Source organism: Boleophthalmus pectinirostris, unplaced genomic scaffold, assembly GCF_026225935.1.
Source record: "Boleophthalmus pectinirostris isolate CB_2022bp ecotype Guang Dong unplaced genomic scaffold, ASM2622593v1 HiC_scaffold_23, whole genome shotgun sequence".
Lineage (NCBI taxonomy): Eukaryota > Metazoa > Chordata > Actinopteri > Gobiiformes > Gobiidae > Boleophthalmus > Boleophthalmus pectinirostris.
Window position 1 is genome coordinate 17,467,597 of NW_026571207.1, and position 19,976 is coordinate 17,487,572.

General features: G+C 40.0%; 1 protein-coding gene across 6 annotated transcripts in view; it reads right to left on the minus strand.

Annotated features, from left to right (window-relative positions):
* Positions 1–5,111: 5,111 nt before the first annotated feature.
* elf1 (E74-like ETS transcription factor 1) overlaps positions 5,112–19,976 on the minus strand; it is a 31,808-nt gene continuing 16,943 nt past the window's right edge. For 4 of the 6 annotated variants that reach the window (XM_020923356.2, XM_020923354.2, XM_020923355.2 and 1 more), the window contains 8 exons: positions 15,598–15,876; positions 11,631–11,805; positions 11,059–11,163; positions 10,424–10,582; positions 10,208–10,291; positions 8,950–9,142; positions 8,459–8,803; positions 5,112–7,693 (listed from right to left, as the gene is read on the minus strand). In XM_020923356.2, the coding sequence (XP_020779015.1) occupies positions 6,907–7,693; positions 8,459–8,803; positions 8,950–9,142; positions 10,208–10,291; positions 10,424–10,582; positions 11,059–11,163; positions 11,631–11,805; positions 15,598–15,669 (1,920 nt within the window). In that variant the 5' untranslated portion in view covers positions 15,670–15,876 and the 3' untranslated portion in view covers positions 5,112–6,906. Of the gene's footprint in view, positions 7,694–8,458; positions 8,804–8,949; positions 9,143–10,207; positions 10,292–10,423; positions 10,583–11,058; positions 11,164–11,630; positions 11,806–15,597; positions 15,877–18,131; positions 18,191–19,976 lie in introns of all 6 variants that reach the window. The other 2 variants (XM_020923359.2, XM_020923358.2) reach the window with 2 other exon arrangements.

Genomic DNA, 19,976 nt, shown 5'->3' on the forward strand with positions numbered 1-19,976 from the left:
AAAGGCACTGTCTTATACATTTTACATGAAACATCCTATTTAACTTTTTTACAATCATTCCATTATTACCTTCTATATCAAAGAGCATGGCTTTTATGAAATTATGTTTCTATCTTTTATGTATTTTTTTTTTCAGTGTATCTGTCTACACACTATTTTACCAGTTTTTATAGCTATTTTTGTTTATATGTCCATTTATATTCAGAATATAACACATGATACCCTACACCATAGAAATCCATTGTGAATGCATTGACAGACACTGCACTGATCAAGCATAACATTGTGACCACTTGATGGTCATTACATGGTGATTTGGAGATTCATATACAACAAACTGTGAAGAATTTTACTAATCATTGTATTATTATATCAGCTTTAAGACAAAATACTGACCTGTATGAGCTGGTGCTTAATGATGAGATACGTAACCTGCAAGTGACCATAATGTCATGCCATATTAGTCATTTCATACTAGTGAATTAAAAATAGTCTTTCAGAAACTCTAGCTCTAATAAGAAGGCATAAGAAAAATAGTGATAAAGATCTGACCAAAATGTATCTCTGTTTGTATATTGCCTGTGTTATCATCTTTATCAGGATTCGACATTGAAAAAGACATATTATACTTTTTTTCCTGCTACATAGTAATAGGCTATAACAAAGATCATTATTTAACATGCTTTTAGTTTTGAAAACTGGCTACATAGATTTTCTGAATAAACTTTATAGTTGGGTACTCACCCATATGGGGTAGTTGAAATAAAACATTTTCTGAACACTCAAGCCCATGATTCAGGACAATGTAAGATTACTCAACCAAGCATGAATCACTCAAAATACAACTTTAAGTAACTTTGAGAGAACACTGTTGGAATATAGTAAAAGCTCATAAATTTCAGAAGCTAAAATATGGCTTTTAATACAGTACTATAAAGGACTGGCATAAAATTCAACTGTTTGTTACCTAAATGGAAATATAACAGTGTTTGGCTGGTTCGTTAATCTTGATATCACCTTAATCTTCATATTGTGAGTACCCACATTTACATCTATCATTATTTGTTTTACTTGTGCATTCCATTGTCCCATTGGTGCAAAATCTATTAATTCACTTGTGTTTCTTCTTCTCTGCGATGATACATTACATTTCCAAGTGTCTGGCTCAAACAAACTGTGCAGAAGAGCTAGATCTGCATTTGTAATTGTTCTGTCAGGTGCATAAACACTCTGGTGTATTAAATGAACACAACACTACTTCTCTGTCACTTTGAAGCCTTCCTGTACGTATATCTCTTTGTGATACTTTCAATTAAAATTTCATTGTATCGAATAATCTCACCTGTCACAATCATATGAAACAATATCCAAGAACTTAATACCCTGGGGTGTTTGTGTCTAAGCAGTTAAAAGTGTGTGTCTTGTTGCAATCCATATAATAGACACGTCTTCTCTATCTCTCCTTCATTAGTCTCAGTGCTCATTAGCAGAAACATTTAGCATGAAATTAAATGAGCGTACTGACAGAGACATCTACAAGCCTATATAGCTTTTCTTGTTTTGCGTTCCATCTTGTCTCCTGGGAGCATTGTAATAAAGCATTGTTTATATAAAAGCTCTCTCCCAGTAAATAAATATTGTTTTTGATTCATGTCAGGAGAATGAGTATGCTAATATAGTCAGTTACATCAATAATATTTGGCAGCTGAAACCTGGTTTGGCTCAAAACATATTACTCTATGTAAATGTTTTATGGATATGCTCATAAATGAGAGTTCAGGCTTGCTACCATATTGTTATTTTTAAATCAATAATGGCAATGGCCCCAAGCAATGTGTCGAGTAAAGAATAGTGCCGTTGCAAGTTAACAAATGCAGTAATTGCAAACATACTTCAAATAAACTGACAAATGTACAGCTGAAGCCCCCCAAGGCACAATAGAAAAAAGTTTATAAATATTGCTGTACTATATAATTTTTTGTTTCCTTGCAGATCATATCAAATAGTCACATTGCTTATGAAAAAATGCATGAAGTCACTGCACTTTATTTTGCAATATTATGATTTTTTTGTAGTTGTCTATCCAGCAATGTCTCTGAGGAATCTGAAGACTTCTTTTGTGCAGCGGTGGAGAGAGTAAATTGCCATGGAAGCCTTGAGACTTGCGTTTGAATGGGATGGCTTGGACCTGAGTGGAGAAGGTTGATACAGATATTACAGTTGGGTTCCCTCTGAGCTCCTTCCTACCTCCGGGACTAGAAAAAGTTTAATAATTTTAACCATGAAAGTCAAACTTGAAAGTGGTAAGATTTGTGACAGTTAAAAATCTTTATAGAGAGCTGTAAAGACGCCTAAGTGACGCTAGGGGTCATATAGCACAGTAGAGTCTACTCAACTTAACACAAACGAAGCACAAATCATCACAGGAGCGGGCATCAAAGGCGTGTCAAGATGGTGTTCGTTTCAAATAGGCTATAGGGTGAAAAAGCATAATGTTAAGTGAATAATGAAGAATGCCAGTAGTAATGTTTAATTCAGCGGCTGTGCTAACGTATACGCAAATGTTCAGAAAATGTTCTGTACAAGAAGTGTTTTATTTAGGAGAAATCTAAAACAAATGATCTGATTGCCAATTCCATCGCAAGCTGCTGTATAAATAGACGTGATTTGCATCTGCAATTCAAGGCGTGCTTGAGTAATATCTATAATATTGTAGTTAAGTCTCCAAGCTTTCGCCTGAACCCTTCGCCTTTTTAAAGTGAATATAAGAATATAAATCAAAAAGAAGCGCGCCTTTCATACTCCCCTCGAGTGCTTGTTTATCACAGTTTTGATGAGGAGGTGGAACAAGGTGGACCGCGCAGCGGGAGGGGCGCAGATAGTGGTGCGAAAAAACGCGCAGGTTGTGGCGCAGTTCAAAGGAAACCGCATACGCTGCCCGAAGCTATATTCACCATCAAACTTGAGTGAATTAATTTGTCACTTATTTAAAAGGGGGGCACGTGAAGGGAAAATTCTCCTACTTATTTTCATTTCAAATATCATCCCTTCGTTCGGTTAGATCTATGACTATTGTTGGATAGTGGAGAGCGGAAACCAATGTATGAGGAGTGTCTGTATTTAGAAGAGCGACCAGAGCACTAAGCGACTGTGGTGCTTCTCGCTGCAACAAGAAATACACAGAAGGACGCGTGTATTACCAGTGCCATCTTGTGGAGAGGTTGCCGTCCTGCGCAATTGCGCTGGCATTTTGATCCAGATGTTGTTTTTCACACTTTTGAATCACATTTTAACGGAACTCTTGTAACTTTCGTTTGGTTTGTCGTTTTATTATATTTTATTCATCCATTACTTACTCTCCTTCAAGAAATCAAAACAGACAGATATTTTTATATGACAATGAGGCATTGTGATCCAATGCGTTATGTCCGGGCCAGTCTGGTGAGCTGGTGGTTAAATCTCTTTTTCTCCTTTCTACTGTTTCTGCCATAAGCTCGAGGCACAATAATGTCAGTTGTCATCCCTCAGCCGTCCCCACTGTGAGAGGCAGCATGGCACAGCAGTAAACACTCGCGCGGTGTCATTGGCTGCGGGCGACACAGAAATAGTCCTCCCGCGCACTCCCTCTCTCCCTCCCTCTCTCCCCGGGCCCGGCCCTCCTCGCTCCATCTTCGGGGCTCTCTCTGATTCAGTCACCACCAGTTGGAGCAGTGCGCACATAAAGCATGCTAGTAGCCTTCCATTACTTTGGTAATCCATAACAACCATTCGCTTACCATATGGCAGCCCGATCGATGCGCGAGCTGAGCAGGAAAAGCAAAGTGTCTGTTTGAGTGTAATAGAGGGTTGTGTCTTGTTCACTGCTTGAGCAATGATTTTAAAAGCACTTTCCCTCTGTCGAAGCGAGAATGGCCGCTTTCAGTGTTTTTAATTTTCAGCTAAAGGAGTAGGCTGTGGCGTTTACAGTCCTACTTCTAAATATTAACAGATCATAACATAGACCAGTGCTTCTCAAACTGTGGTACGTGCACCGGATGCCTCTACAGGTACGCGGGGCCTTCTGAATGTATTTTATGTAGAGAGAAATCTATTAACATTGTTGTCCTCCTGTGGGGAAAAAAACAACATTTTTACATCCACGGTTTTGTCTAATTTTAGAGTATAGACCTTATTTAGGCCTAATGTGGTCCGAATTTGGGGTACATGGTGTTGGCGGGAAAAGTAGAACCACTGACGCAACAATTAAAGGCATACATTCTCCCCAGCGCAAAGATCTATAGAGCAATATAGAAGATTAGAATTGATGTAACTGATAAAAAATGTAATGGATACAAAATAGAAATTTATAGAAATAATGTGTTTATTGATAATTTAAACATTCATGTTAATCTATAATATTATATATTTCTTTAAACAGCCTTTGAGCCCTAGAGGACACACACACTGCCCCTCTACAGTCCATGCGAGTGCTTAAACCCTGTATTGGAAGGCGAGGTGCACAGAAGTGTGGGTGTAGGCAACGCCAGGCTCTGTAGGCACAGCCGACTGCCAGACAGCTTCCTCCACCCGCCACCCTCCCTGAAACCTCACACAAGCGCTCCATCCAAGCCAAAACTCACATCCACACAACACATGCTGTAATCCATCTCCGTCAGTGCAACCCTTCCACTCGCCAAGCAGCACCTCCTCAGCACTCACATCAATTCAGTCACAGCAGCAGCAGCAGGGACCCTCTCCGCTGTCTCCAGCTCTGGGCATGTCATATGTTAATGTATTCATCCGCCCACAGCCTGCACTGGAGAAGCAGCACCACTCTTAAGTACAGTCCAATCAGTCTACAGTCTGCTAATGGCTCCCAGCCAGTCACCACACTGGCTTTTTCTGACTTTTCAAATGTCATGTGGTCAAATGTCCCTGCACATCCACACAATAAGTTTATGAAAGAAAATGAACCTACTTTTATTATTCCCAGCACAAGAAATTAATTGACCAAGTGAACCCTGTTGGAGTTATATTCCCTAAGGTTTAATTTTGTTTGCTGATGTCTCCAAATAGCCTTTATGCATCTGTGTTCCCTCACAAAAGCGACAAAATAACAATCACAAGGGGAGTACATGGAAAGAGATCGTTTTTAATTATGCATGACGGTTGTTTTTTTTTTGTAAAAGTCTATTCTATATTCAGCATAAAGAACTCCATTGCCAACCCAAGACAGTTAACGCAACAAAAACTAGCAGACATAGCTCAGACAGGAAAGTCAGAAAGCAGCTCAGGATCTGAGACTTAAATGCAAATGTAACCCAGTGTAAATTGATTGTCCTTATAAATTTTCATACGAACTTAAAAAAAAAATATATGTATACATTCGGAGCAGACTCTGTGTAAGCAGCAGTTAAGTCCTGTCCTTAGGTGCTGGAGCAGATGGAGGTCAGTATGTCTCAATGCCCTCAGCGTGAAGCTACAGTCTGGGGAAAATACAACCAATTTAGCCGACAAACCGCTCAGGATCAATATGGCTTCATCCAGGCAGGACCAAGGGGCCAATCAGATGGCTGCCCTGAGAGGTCCTTAACAAAGTGGGCCAGCAAATGAAGAAGGCACAGACTGGACTGACCCCTGAGCAGGAGAAGAGAGAAATGGGGCTGAACTGGAGCAGCAGAGAGAGAAAAGCAGAGGAAAGGCATAAATTCAAGAGCACAATGGTGATTAGATACTTAAAGGTTTGTGTATGTCCACCATAAGGAGAATCCAAGCACATTCATGATTAAATCAAAAAGGTATCTACAATATAACAATAAAACAGCAGTATAATAATGTACGATTAAGCTTTGAGTCAAAAAAATACCTCCTCATCATACAGTATCTGGTGCTATTCAAATGAAGTAATCATCTTTTATAGTAAGCTTCATCCTCACTGTTATATTCACTGCATTTCCCTCATGTTTACACATGTATAAGTCAAATGCGCTTTTTTATACAGAATTTAGAAATTCACAAAATAAATAATTTGATGTGGCCATAAACTTGAATCTAAATTGTATCAATGTATACATATACATGTATTTATACAGTATATTCCATTTCATATAAACACAGTTTAAACCTTGAAGATATAGACTTTGCTTTGCCTTGCATATTTTTCTCTACTTGTGCCTCACTATCTTAATGGTGCCTTTGGACTATACAAAAAGCTTTGATGTTCAACTGTCCTTGGAACACACAAATGCCCATTTCCATAGTAACACCGTGTTTTAAGGCGCATAGTGGGAGAGGATGGATGGCTTTTATGGTTGTATCAAAATAAATGAGGAAATAAGTTCTTGAAAGCAATTTAGCCCATTGTTAATCGTTTGCAAGTTGTTTCCAAAGTCTTGAGCTTTTAAACCTCCTGTAAGGCACACAGCTGAGCTCTAAGAGCAAAGTATCTGGTTTAAACACACATGCACTGGGCATGCCCTCATCTCATTCACTGCACCGTTTGGCTTTCAGTCTCCTGTTTTGGTTTAAGCTGGTATAAAGCAAGTCTCTTTAAACATAAAATAATGTTAGGGTAATTTACTAACTGGCACATATGGTTTATAGAGATCACTGGTTTATCCAATGGCGCTTCTCCTCGTGGGCATGTGTCTGTCTGGGTGAAAGTCTATCAAAGGTAATTCCAGGTCTCAACAGGGATTTATTCTAAACAAACAATCCCACAAATCTTGAAAATTAGGCACATGGTCACAAATGTGTGAGTAAACAATAAATCCTGAGGCTGAGCTTAACAACCTTTAAGAGCACTGTGCTGCAAGATCCCTTGCTCTGATCTTTGATCAGATTACTGTGGAGGGAATAGAAACATTTAGTTTGTGGTCAAATTGGTTCAAATGCTCTTGGTGGAGCATGTGAGGAGTCCCACTGCCCTCAGGCCTCTGCAGACTCTGCCTTTATCTGGATAAAGTTTGCAGGCAACTGCAGAGAGAGGGGGAGCTCGCCCAGACTTTTGAGACTGTGTTGTGGTTGTAGAGACATCTCCCCGTGCACCTCCAACTCTTCTACAGGGGTCAGGCCTTCACTGGGGCTGCTGCTCTGGGAGGCATGTCCGTTCATTATAGTTTCACTTTCAGCCTCTTGGCTGTGCTCTTGACTGCTGTCAATGATCACAGTTCGGTAAGAGAGCTCGGACTCGCCCACCTCCAGCTTTTCAAATGTATTTGCTGCCAGTGATGGATCACCGTTCACTATAGACTGGAAGTAGCTTGGGTCCAACATCTCCTCTTTGACCTGCAGCCCAGAGAGGTCACTGGATTTGAGCACTGTAGCAATGACAGTGCCAGGCTGCTGAGCCACCATAGTCTGCCCACAGGTGGTGTTGATGGCTACCAGGCGTGGCAGCCCATTGATGTTTGAAGCAGTTGAACTAATGACTCCTGGTGGAGATGTACAGGAAGTGGAGGAAGAAATCATGGAGGGGTTCAGGCTGGTGACAAGTAGGCCGTCTTGAAGACTGCTGGCCCCACCTGTTAGAGAGGCTGTTTGGATGGTGAGCATCTCCTTCCCAGCAGCTGTGCCAGAGGGTACTGTGTGGAGTATGACCCGAGGGGGGGAGGAAGTGGCTGAGTCCCCATTGGCCAGAACTGTGAGGGGCATGGACTGGAGAGATCCAGGTGAAGTCATAACCATGGGAACAGATGTGGGAGCACTGATGTTCCTTAGGAGAAAGAATAAACAGGCTTAGCATAAATAAACCAGCAAACAGAGTATCTAACCGGGTTTCTTCATCTTCTCTTTTAGCCTTGTTGTATTCAAATATTAATTTTGTGTCTTCATAATATAGACAAGGATTATTTTTTAATGGAGCCTTACTGCGAAGTTACACAGTGCACATTTATAATCCTACCCAGCAAAACTAATGCCCTTATTAATATAATAAACTACACTGTCTGTTGTACTGCAGTAGTCATTATTCTCCATGTTTTTCAAGTGCAAACAATGTTGAATAGTTGATAAAATATGCAGCTGACTGATACAGTAACAAAACACCAAAGCAGAGACTAGAGCTCATTTAATATGTAACATGAGGCATTGTTGTAAAGACTTGCCACCTTTGGGATCTAGTTCCTACAACTCATGTACAACTCACTACATGTTCTGAATAGCCTTTTCATTTGCCTTCACACAACCAATCTGTAAATTATAATACATTAAGAACTGTGCCAGCTCTGTGTTATATAAATATCAATATAAAAAGTTAGTAATTCTGTATGATGGCATATGTATAATAGAATTATTAATGCCATTATGTCAAAATTAAGGGGTGTCATTTAACTATCAACCAACAATAAATTATAAATAAATGTGTATCAAATAAACAATATCTGCAGTTTACTAATCAGTGATTTTTATACTCCCTGTGGTGAATATGAACATAATTTAAATGTGTGTGTATAAGTACATTGGCTGTGTGTTCCCTTACCTCATAGCTTGTGTTGGGTCCTGAATAAGAGCACCTTGACTGGCTTGCAGCATATGAACAGATTGTAGTTGTTCGTCCAGTTCTTCCTCTTTGATGTGTCTGTACAAAATCTCATCATCAGGTTCTTTCTTCATGCTCCTGGCCTGGAGATGGTGCTGGCTATGGGTTCGACTGTTTCCCTTGCGAACCACAGACCTCCCATTTGTGGATCTTTGGTTTCCATAGTTTACATCAGAGCCTGGGTCTTCATCCTCTATGACAACCAAATCAGGAGGCATTTCTTTAAATTGGTAAACAAGACGTTGCCCTTCCACCTTTGCTAGAATCCCTCGTTGGTAGTAGTACCTGAAAGATCATAACACAAGCAACAATTGAGGGATAGTTTTAGATGTGGTGCACAGTTAATTTTTTTGTTTAGTCATCCGTCCAGTCTCACTTTTATGAAAATACAAGATAAACCATACAGAGGTTACACTAGGTTACACCATTACCTGAGAGCTCGTCCCATAGTCTCATAATTCATGTCAGGCTTGTTTTTGTGTTTGCCCCAAAGCTTGGAAACTGCCTTGGAGTCCACCAGCTTAAAGATGCCTTTTTCCCGCTGTGTCCACTTGATGTATTTGGGACAGGTGTTTTTATCCTGCAGAAGAGCCAGGAGGAATTCCCACAGGTAGATGGTATTGCCTGCAACAAATAAAGAAAACCTTTCAAGTCAGGCAGTTCTAAATAGTTATTTTGTGTTCCATAGCAGTTATTTTTTTTACACAAAAATAGTTAGTATGCTGTTCTTGGTGAAATCCCTCATTCATCCAGGAGTGGTAGAAAAAGTCTGAAAGATTCATCTGCACAATATTTTTTTGAAACTGAGACGTTCTGATTGCCATCAAGAAGTCAGTCAATTCAAATCAATCAGTTTTCAATCTGTGTGGTTAGTATGTTGTATTCACTGCTTACTGGCAACACCTTCAACCAATCAGTTTCACATTGTAATCCCAAAATAAAGATAAAACATTTAACCATACACTAATCCAAATCTAAAATTAAAAACGTCAAATTTAGGATCATGGTAAAATCACAATTGAAAATGTTACCATACATTAAATTAAAAATGTTGCCATACATTTCTGTTTGAAGGACTTTAGATCCCTTCATATTTCTAGACAGCATATAAAATACAATTTGCATTTTAAATCAGTGTTTTATTTTCTTGCAATGAAGAGTATCAAATTACTATTTGCCTAAACAGGAAATTAAAAATAGCAAGCTTGGAACTGGATTACTCCATTTTGTGCAATGCTTACACCACAACGGTTTAAAAAAAGTAACACTCCCTGAAATGCATCAGATCCAAGACACATGACAGGGTGATGTATTTGTATCACCCCTACTCCCCACACACTCACAACACACACACATGCACACACATACATGCACACACACACACTGTAACTCCATGTGTCACCCTCTATGGTGCGATGAGGGTTCACACTGCGCACCACCAGTCTGCTTGTATCAGTCTAACATCAGTGTGCCCTCCAGCCTGCAATCACTTGTGCTTCCCTGTGAAACAAGGCACTCTGCAGTCCTCCCCATCCATTAACTGCAGCAGATTCACCCCCTCTGGACTGCAGGGGTTGAGGAGCACTTTTAGAGCATCTCACCAGAGAGAAAACAGCATACACAAGAGGCGCACAGACCTTGCATTTTATTGGCTCATTATACAGACGACTACTAGTTAGTGTGGCTCACCTTTGCCCTCCTTGCTCTTCTTTTTGAGTGGCAGGGTAGGGGTGGTGATGGGCGAGCAGGGGCGCACTGGCCTCGGCTTCCGCACTATGAATCAAATAGCAGGGTAGAGTATTAAAAGGTGCAAGGTCACAGAGAAGTCACTCAATTACCTTTACGAGTGGAGTGAAAATAAGACCTGTGTTTTAGAAATGAGAGGAAGCGGAACTGCAGGGTTACCTTTGGTTTTCTTTTGTGGTTTGAAATTGCACTTTTGTGGAATCTCATCCATGGAAGAAGTGTCCTCGTCTAAGGACATGTCAAGGCCACTGTTGTCAATTTGGTCTGGTCTGAGCGAGGCATATGTCAAGTCTGCTTCCAACATGCCATACGCGTGAACTGTGCATAAAGGGGAGATTTACACATGACATAAAGCATGGAAACACATCAGTACATCATGCTGTATGTGTCTAGTTTAGTGAATGTATAACCTGGTATTGCACATAGCCAGTGTTTGCCTGTCTATGAATAACATAAACCTTAGGATACACTCATATATATTTTTAGCAAAGAATATGTTGCTAATAGGCTCTGGCAAGGATTTCAGCACAGCTTAGGTCTGTGTTGATGAGAAGATATCATTCTGTACTACACTACTATATCACACTTTTAAAATGAGGAGTCAAGATTACAACACAAATTTCAGTGTACCTTAACCTAACCTTAATTTTGACCAGGCTTTGCTTGACCCTATGAGAATCATAAACTGGAGGAATACCTTCATGTATTTTTTTCCCATAACGCACAAATCATTATGCACAATATAAAGAAAATAATGTTGTGCTATATTAATAACATATAATAACAGGGCTTACTCATTCGCTTTTCATCCAGAATGTTATTTGGAGACTCCATATTGAGAAGTGCTGCTGCCGCCTCATTTGTCTCCATGCTGTCCTCTGCACCAGATACTGTTGTTTCTATCCAAAAAAACAAACACAAAAACATGGCCGTGAGATTTTTGTAAGTCAATGCATTTGAGTGCTTTGCTCCTAATTGTATGTGGGGACCTTGTGGGAAATGACTGAATTGCTGCCATGACAACCAGTGCCTGTTTTATTTCACCAGGCAGTAGGAGAACTTAAAAATAACATGATAAGTATGAACATTTTATTCTAATTTCACTTCCTCGTGAGGAGGTATTTAGAGTTCTTTTATAAAAAAAATATTCCCAAGATTATTCACCTAACAACTAAAAAGCCCTTGAATGAGTTTGAAGGAGACATATTTTGGAATCACAGGAAAATAATTTTTAAAAAGTTTTTCAGTTTTTAGACAAAACAGTGCACAAGGCAAACTAATCAGTCCAGTTTAAATAGTAGGCTACAGGTCATCCAAGTATTACCATCAAAACAAAAAAGAATTAGGTGTACTGAATGGAACTTACCAGACAGGTTGACTCCTCCCACGAGCATGGATGGCTCTTCTACCACATGTAGCGTTGTGTCCACCATGATGCCGTTGGTCACCTCATCAGACTCCAGCCCTGAGTACACCTGCAGAAGATCAGTCGCCGGCACTGGCTCCACAATCACGGCCGGGAATACAGAGGGGTCATCCAACTACAAACAAGACAAAACATCTCAGATTAGACCGTTAGGATAAATTTGTAGCGTACTTATATATGAGTATTTTGTATTTTATTCATTCTGCAACCCTTTCAACTTTTGGGTGACTTTCCCTCTCAACCCTCTTACAAAAAAATCACTCTGAATCAAAATAAACCCGTTCAAACCATCTGGAGCATAAACAGGTCTGGGCACTTTTGTGAAGGTGACACTCTCTAATTGTTACCTTTGCAGTCAAATTTACTCTAATTGTTTATGGTACAATACAAAGAGGAACAAAGCTGCTATTGGTGTATGTACTCAGCACTGCATGTGCCATGACTATTTCCATTTCAAACTTTTAAAAAAATTTCATTCTTGCCATCTCAGTTCAAAAGTTGAGGAGGAAGACATAGGATAATGGACATAAGTCTGTACAAGTTGAAATACCAATATGCTTTAGGTTTACTTAGGGCTGCAACTATTATTTGTAATAAATGTGATAACGGACATGTTAATTTGGACTATATAGACTCTAAAACTAAGCCTGTCATGATAATTACTTATGGTTCAATATATGATAGCAGGAACAATGTACTTTGAGGCTCAATATTTATTGTGTGTATAATTTTAGTTAGTTAATTTTAGTTAGTTATTTAATTTTGAAGGGTTGTGTAAGAAACTTCTATGGCTTCATATTAGTTATTTATTTGTTGTCGCTCAAGCCTTTTAATGTCTGTCTGTTTAAAAATGTGTAAACATGAATAAAATAAAAATAGTAATTCAGCATAATTCCAACTTTATCTGGTTAAATATAAAATATGCAGCCTAATTTGAACAGAAAACCATTACTTATACTGCATATGCATGTAGACTTATGCTGATGTAGAGGCGCATTCTTTGAAAAAGGAGGGGCTCATTTCTGTGGTACTGCAGCAGCCCACAGGGACCCTCTGAGGAAGACGGGAACCAGCTGTTTGATTTAGCCCACTAACACTGAGAAGCTAATCCTATCCCTGCACATTATATAAACCCCGATGAATGTTAATGGATCAATCATGAATTTGTAGGCAAGCAACCCCTTCATCACAGCCAAAAAATAAATAAAAAATCCATGCTAGGGAATTCTGAGCTACAATTCATCGACTCATTTCAGACATGGCACGGGCAAAGGGTGGAGAGAAGAGTGGTGGGACAAAGGGAATTGGCTGGGCATGGACGAGACCAGACATGAGAGGGACTTGAGAAAAAAAAAATATCAGAGGCTTCTTCAACAAAAGCCTGTGTGGAGAGCCCTCTGTGCCTCATGTCAGCAGGAGAAAATACAAGCACTAAATCAGTTCATCCTCTGAATAAGTGCATCAGATGGTCCTCCATGTTGGCTAGCTTCAGGGGCCTTGAGTGACAGCTGTCCTACTCCATTTATTTCAAAGCACATGGAAGTATGCAAGGACTACGGATGGGCTAAAAGAAGGGGAAATTAAGTGGGATAAACGGTGGTCGAACAGTGTCTACAGTGGCCAGGGCAATTGCTTCAAATTAAGTGTCAGTCTGGCTGTTTTGACAGCAACAGCCAGTGATGAAAGTATCCAGCAGATGGCAGCAAAACACACTTCAAAGACATGGTTCTATTAAACCACGTTAACAATGACATTTAAGTGTTATTTCTACATGGCACAACGGAATCTTCACATGCAAAATATCTATAAATAGAAACAATGAGTCAGTTACCTGCAGTGCACATATCTTCCACTCCCTTAAAACTATCTGACTTTGCTCTCATCCAATAACATATGTACTGACACTTGGTGATTTATTTAATTCTGAATCAATCATTCCCTGAGTCACAACTTGATAAAAAAGGGGGAAAGGTGCACAAGGACGAACTAGTATAAAGGCTTATCTGTCTCTATGCACAAATGTCCATTGTTGCTGAGGGACCTCTAGGGCATACCAGGTGCTTGGGCTTTGAGATGGGGGAATGGAGGAGCAGGGTGGGGGGCACTGGAGACCACCACAATCCTCCCAAATTAGCTACAGTTTAACCAGCAATCTAACAAGCTAGCTAATTATTCAAGAATGTTGTCTTAGTAGTGTTAGTTAAAGAATGGACTAAAGAGGTATCATAATATTGAAGTAATAGTACTTAAGTAATATAGCTTAGCTAAATAGAATGTTGTGGTAATTATTCCAAATATACATAACTCAGTACTAACGTAAATGTGTGGGAGAAAGACATGTCAGCAGTGTCTGAGAAATCACAAGATCCCATGAGGCCCACAAAACCTCAGAGTTATGCTTTGACTACAGATGTTATCATGTCTCACTGACATAAGCTAAATGTTTCTCATTAATGAGAGCATTGCTAGACACATTATCAGATAACTCCACAGTGAAGGCAGTAAAGCAGTGGGTCTTGCTCGCAGTCCTTGACTGAAGCATGTGTGGACATTTTGACTGTTGTTGAGCCCTACTGCCTCTTGTCAAAGTGTCTGAAAAGTTTGAAGTTCTGCTGACAGAGTATGAGACACTTCTGAAGGTGGGTGTAGACCTCTACTTCTTTCTGTTTATGCTGAGAACAAGTGAGGAGTGCGGTCATGCAAACAAAATGGAGATGACATCTTAAACACCAGAGTTACAAAACCGTGAGAGATAAGTTTATCAGGAGTCTTTTCAGGACAAATGTCACTAGGTTGTTTGGCTGCATATGCCTTCAGCAACTTATTCCTCTTTGTTGGTCTGCATATTATTTCTAGTACATATTATTTCTAGTACAGCAAAATGTAGAGATAAGAATCAGGTCAATTTGCATTTCTGAGTTCCCTATTCTGCGTGAAAGCCACAGCAACTGTGAGCACTCTGTTCCTCTCACAAACTACTCTCTTCTGCTTCACCTGTTCATTCACAAACACTCCTGTATTCTGTATACACCTCTTATCACTTTACTCACGCAAAATATGTGTTTAAACGAGCAGTGCTGCGGATCACCACATCTATTATGTGGTGTGAACTATGAATAATTTTATAGAAATGTTGACATGAATTGGATTCTAAAGCAAATATAATGGCCCTAACAGTATTTGCACAGAGCTGCTTATAGTTTTGTCATAGACAAACCAAATACAAAATGGCTAAAGAGGTATAATGTTAACACTGTCTCTTGTTTGGGGGGTATTTCCAGAACTTAGCACATGTGGGCACAGTGCCTGTATAACAGGCTGAGTAGGTACAGTGAGAAACAAAGCTGGAACAATGTGAGACCTTTGAGTCAAATGGTCCCATCCCTTCCAAGCAGCAGCCCAGTAACTGGTCTGTCAGGTTAGGCCTGAAGCGGTGCTTTTCTGGGATCCAGTGACAACATGTCACACACAGATACCAAAAACAAGACACGTCCACACTACAATCAAGCTTGTGACACTGGATTTAGAGGAGGGGGTGGGAAGGAGATAACCGCACACCTGCCCATATAATGCAAAATCACATAGTGACAGATTGAAATGATACGTGCAACAGTCACTCTGACGCCACTAAGCTCCTCCCTCCGCTCCCACGCACCCTAATGTCACTGCACTTTTTCCATTAAGAGCTCCCAGCAGCCCACACTACTCTCCCAGCCTGAGATGTACCCTGACCATGTTGTAGATTGGAGTCATTAGCCAGGCATGATCGTGCCCCAGTGACCACCGTGTTTAGATCTTTTATGGGCTCATTTGAGATGATACACATTCATCTACATTATATGGTTGTAGGCTTAACAGTTATGTGGTGAAGAATGTGCTGTTGATATTTTCTGAAAGCCATAGCTACCTGATTAATTTCATCCATCCCGTTGCTGGCAAATTCAAACACCAGTTCACCCGACTGCACTGCAGTCATCATGGCAGGAAAGTTCAGGGGTCAGGGTGTAGCCTGAAATATCCCAGTAATGACCACTCCTCAGAATGTGCTGATGGGCCCGTGGGTGCTGTGCTGATGTATCCAGTCAAAGGTGGATGGTAGAGAGTGTTAGTGGAGCCCTGTGGGCCAGGTGGGAACAACCCTGTCCCTCACACAGGCTGGGTTCTGCTCTGCCTGGAGCATCTACACCTGGAAAACACAAAGACAGGGTGACAACAATTCTCAAAGAAATTACATGTATTTGCCAAAGACCATTATGAAAAGAATCCAGCAAATGCATTTCATAGTGAAAGTTAATTAATGTGTTAATAGTTAAATTAATGTTCTAAGACCAACCTACTTTATTTCAAAAAGGCAACTGATTTTAGTCACATTTGTTTAATTACTTCAAAATCAATGTCACCAGCATATGCCAAATACAATGTTAACATCAATATTCCAATCTGATATGAGTAGATTAATCTGTCTCTCCCTGTTTGTGAGACCCTCTGGTCACAAGAGCTTTAGCTTAGGCCCTCCTCACTGTTCCATCTCTCCCTCCTCTCACACTCTCTGGTCTGATGATGGCCCAGAGTGTTGCAGTCGGACCCTGGGGGTGTGATGTCTGTAGAGGCGAAGGGAGGGGGAGGGAGGACGGACAGAGAGAGGGGGTAGTGATGGTAGTCCAAAAGGTGTGTCACAACAACCCGATACCCACAGGCAAGTTTCAGGATGGGAGGAGCCCATAGTTGAAGAATAAACAGCAATGAGGACCCCCTGGGTGAAATTCCCCCATAGTTTTTCTCTCGTGACACTAAAGAACTGGCAGCAAAAGAAGAGTATAAGATGGCAAGGTTTTATAGAGTCAGCCATCTCTCCTTTCCCTTTGGGGGAATATTTGCTTTGAAAAAGTAGCCCACCAGGCCTTATTGCACTTTGAAGAGGGGATGGAACAGCTTGCAGGGCACCCAGACCAAACACATTTTCTGACAGAATAGTCTGATGTGGCATAGGTCTGGAAAGCAAAAAGAAAAAAAAACATTCTAAAAGCCACAGAGCTCCACAAAGTTTATCCTTCTTTACTTGTCACAGAGTGGGCTGTGTGTATGATCACCTATGCCAGAGCTCAAGGCACATGTCATTATAATCTATGCTAATGCTACCAAAGAAGAAATATATGTTGAACAAAAATGTGACAGGGAAGGCAATAAAGCAAATTAGAGACTCCAAGGAACATTTGCCATCATGATGTATGATGAATTGCATTTTGAAAAAAATACACATCAACTACAGTCATTAAAAATTTACTTGTGAAGCTAATATTTGTAATATGGCATAATCAACCTATAATGTGAATAGGATAATTATTTAACTTAAAAGCCTATATACTGTTCAAAATCATGCTCATCTCAGTATCCCTGCTTCAGTTTTACCACACACAGTTCAGCTACTCTTATGTTTATAAATGTATTAGCAAAGGGATTGTATCAAGCCTGAAGGCATATTGCCGAAGCTGTAAATGCTGAACCAACTAGATAAACAAGTCATTATCAACATGCTAGGAAATCAACTGGAAAATTTTATGACACTTTTCCCCCCATATATGTTATGTCATAGTAAGGAATCACTACAATGCAATGATTATGCATGATTATTGATCCCATGACCAAACAACAGTGAAATTTCCAAATTTTCTTGAATTCACATTGTTTTAATTGTATAAACTATTCCTCTTTTGGGTGATCAGCTTTATAAAATCAAACTTTCTGAATGCAGAAATTGATATATGACGTGACTTAAAAAGCAAACTAAGAAATGACTTTAAATTAGGCCTTAATTTTGCTTCTAAAATGATCACAATTATTATATTTTATTTCTAATGGTTATAATGTGACCTTAATAATCATCAGTTATAGATTAACTGAACAATCTTGACATGCCTTGTTACTATTTATTAGGCATGAAAATTAAAATAGAAGATGGTTTGGTTGTAAACCAGAGTAAACTTCAGGTCTAACTTCACACATATATCAATATTGCTTTGTTATTTTATATTTTTGGTTAAAAATTGTGTGACTGGCTGAGTCAGGCTTACAAATCAGCATCTGCTTTTCTAATAATGTTCCTCCTTTGAGTGACATAATCTGAAAGTTGGAGCGATTTGTGAGCAGTAATGGATTAAAAATTATTGCCCATAGTAAGTGTATTTTCTTTAGATCCCTGTTGTTACTGCTCCATTGATGTGAAAGGCATAGCTAGCATAGTGCTAACAGCAGACAGGCATACAAGGGAGCTAGCCATTAGTCAGAGCAGCCTGCACATTATCCCAGCAGCTGCCTTGTCCCAACACAGAGACAGGGTTGTAACTACGCCTATTACGTCAGAGCAGAGGAGGGAGGGTTTTACTGGGAGGTTAGTCAATGCATAATGGTCCAACAGTGCAAATATATGGCAGCTGACTTGACCTGGGTGGGGACTGCTTGGACAGGGGTTGTTGCTGAGGAGTGGTTTCCAGGTGAGGCTTCTTGGTGGAACCAAAGGGGTGTAGAAGGTCAAACATTTAAAAAAAAAAAAAAACATAAATTTTAAGTATTACAACAATTTCAGTAGTAGGTTCCTGTTTACCCTCTAATGTTGGATTAAAGATGTGGAATGTAATGCCAATATTTACATTCAGTCATTTACTGATACTAAGGACACAATATTACCGTGGTAAGAGAGATTCAATACATGCGTAATATAGCACCTAACATAATTGGAGCACTAAGCAATGCTGTGGATCACATCCCCGGTCATGTGACTCTAATTTCACTCCGAGGGTCTGCTACATGCCAGCCTGCAACTGCTGGTCTGCTCCACCCCTGTAGTATGGTGACTGCCAGGCGCAATAACAACCAATTAGAGGCTGGATTCATGAACAAATGGACCATTCCCAGAAGGACCCACTTCCCCCGCTTTAGTCTCTTCAGCTGAGCTCATTGTTGACCATGAAAGGACGTAATTTAAGCCAATTGAATGACTATGCAATGACTCACCCTCCATGTGGTGACTGCAAACATTGGGAGATAGAGGAAAATGACCAGTGCAAACTTTGTTTGTCAGCCATTTGCAGCTTGGGTTACCCAGTACTGTTGATTTCTTGGGTTTAATGATAGCACAGATGTTGGAGAGAGGTATTTTTGGTATTCCAATTCTTTTCCCGCACACAGACAAAAGGTGTTTTGAAGAAAGAAAATGATAAAATCATAGATGTGGTGCAGAAACTAAACACCTGCAAAGTAAATAAAACCCAATTTGTTTTACTATCACATGACAAATACTAACTTAAACAAGGAATTCTATAGGTTACAGGTGAGGTTATGCTGATGATACGATCACTAGCTAGCACAGATGACAACAGTGTGGGCCTTCACTACCATCTAACTACTGTCAGTGTTTTTGCAGGATCTGCTGGGTTCCTGTAAAGGAAATGAGTCAGTGATACAAAGCTGGGTCATTTCTGGAGCAATGTGATAGACTACCCATGTGAGCAGTTCTGAGGAACTCTGTCTTCTAGTGTATGAACAAGCGGTTCATCTTAGCACATTTACCAAATGCCCAACATCAAGTGTAAGGCCACAAATTAATAGAAAATATATGTAAACAACAATAAAATGTTTACTAAATGACTTGCACCTGATGATAACATGTAGACAATGTGTTGTCAAAATGCAGTACTTAAGGTCAGAGTGTTAAAAGCAAATGCTAATAACAACAATTACAGTTCTTTATAGCTCTACACTATACCCTTACTGGGTCCTCATTACATCCTACATCTGACTCACCACAGGGTTGCACAATGCACTGCAGCAAGTCTCACCATGTTCCACAGTGAACTTTATTGAGCCAAATAAAGGGAGTGCTTTCACACCACTACACAGACTGTGATAAAAGGACAGCAGCGGGCAGACACTGGGTAATAGAGCCCAGCTGCACAGAAAACACACCAGCTCCATGTGTTTCAACTGGGAAGCATTTGACTCTGCAGTGCCACGGCCAAATGAAGAAAGAAAATGCCACCTCCAGCATGGACTGTTAGAGGGATAATGGAATTTAATCTTATCGGCTGCAAACCTTGTACTTTTCCATTGTGTATATGCCTGTAAGGATGATGTTTTATTAACACATTTAAAAAATACTAATCAATATTCCATCACAAAAACTAGCCCTCACTAGTTTTTGCCTGAAAACCCAAAATAGCAGTGACATACTTTAAAATAGTGGTTAGAAAAGCGAAACCACACACTGACCTGTGAACACTGCAGTCACAG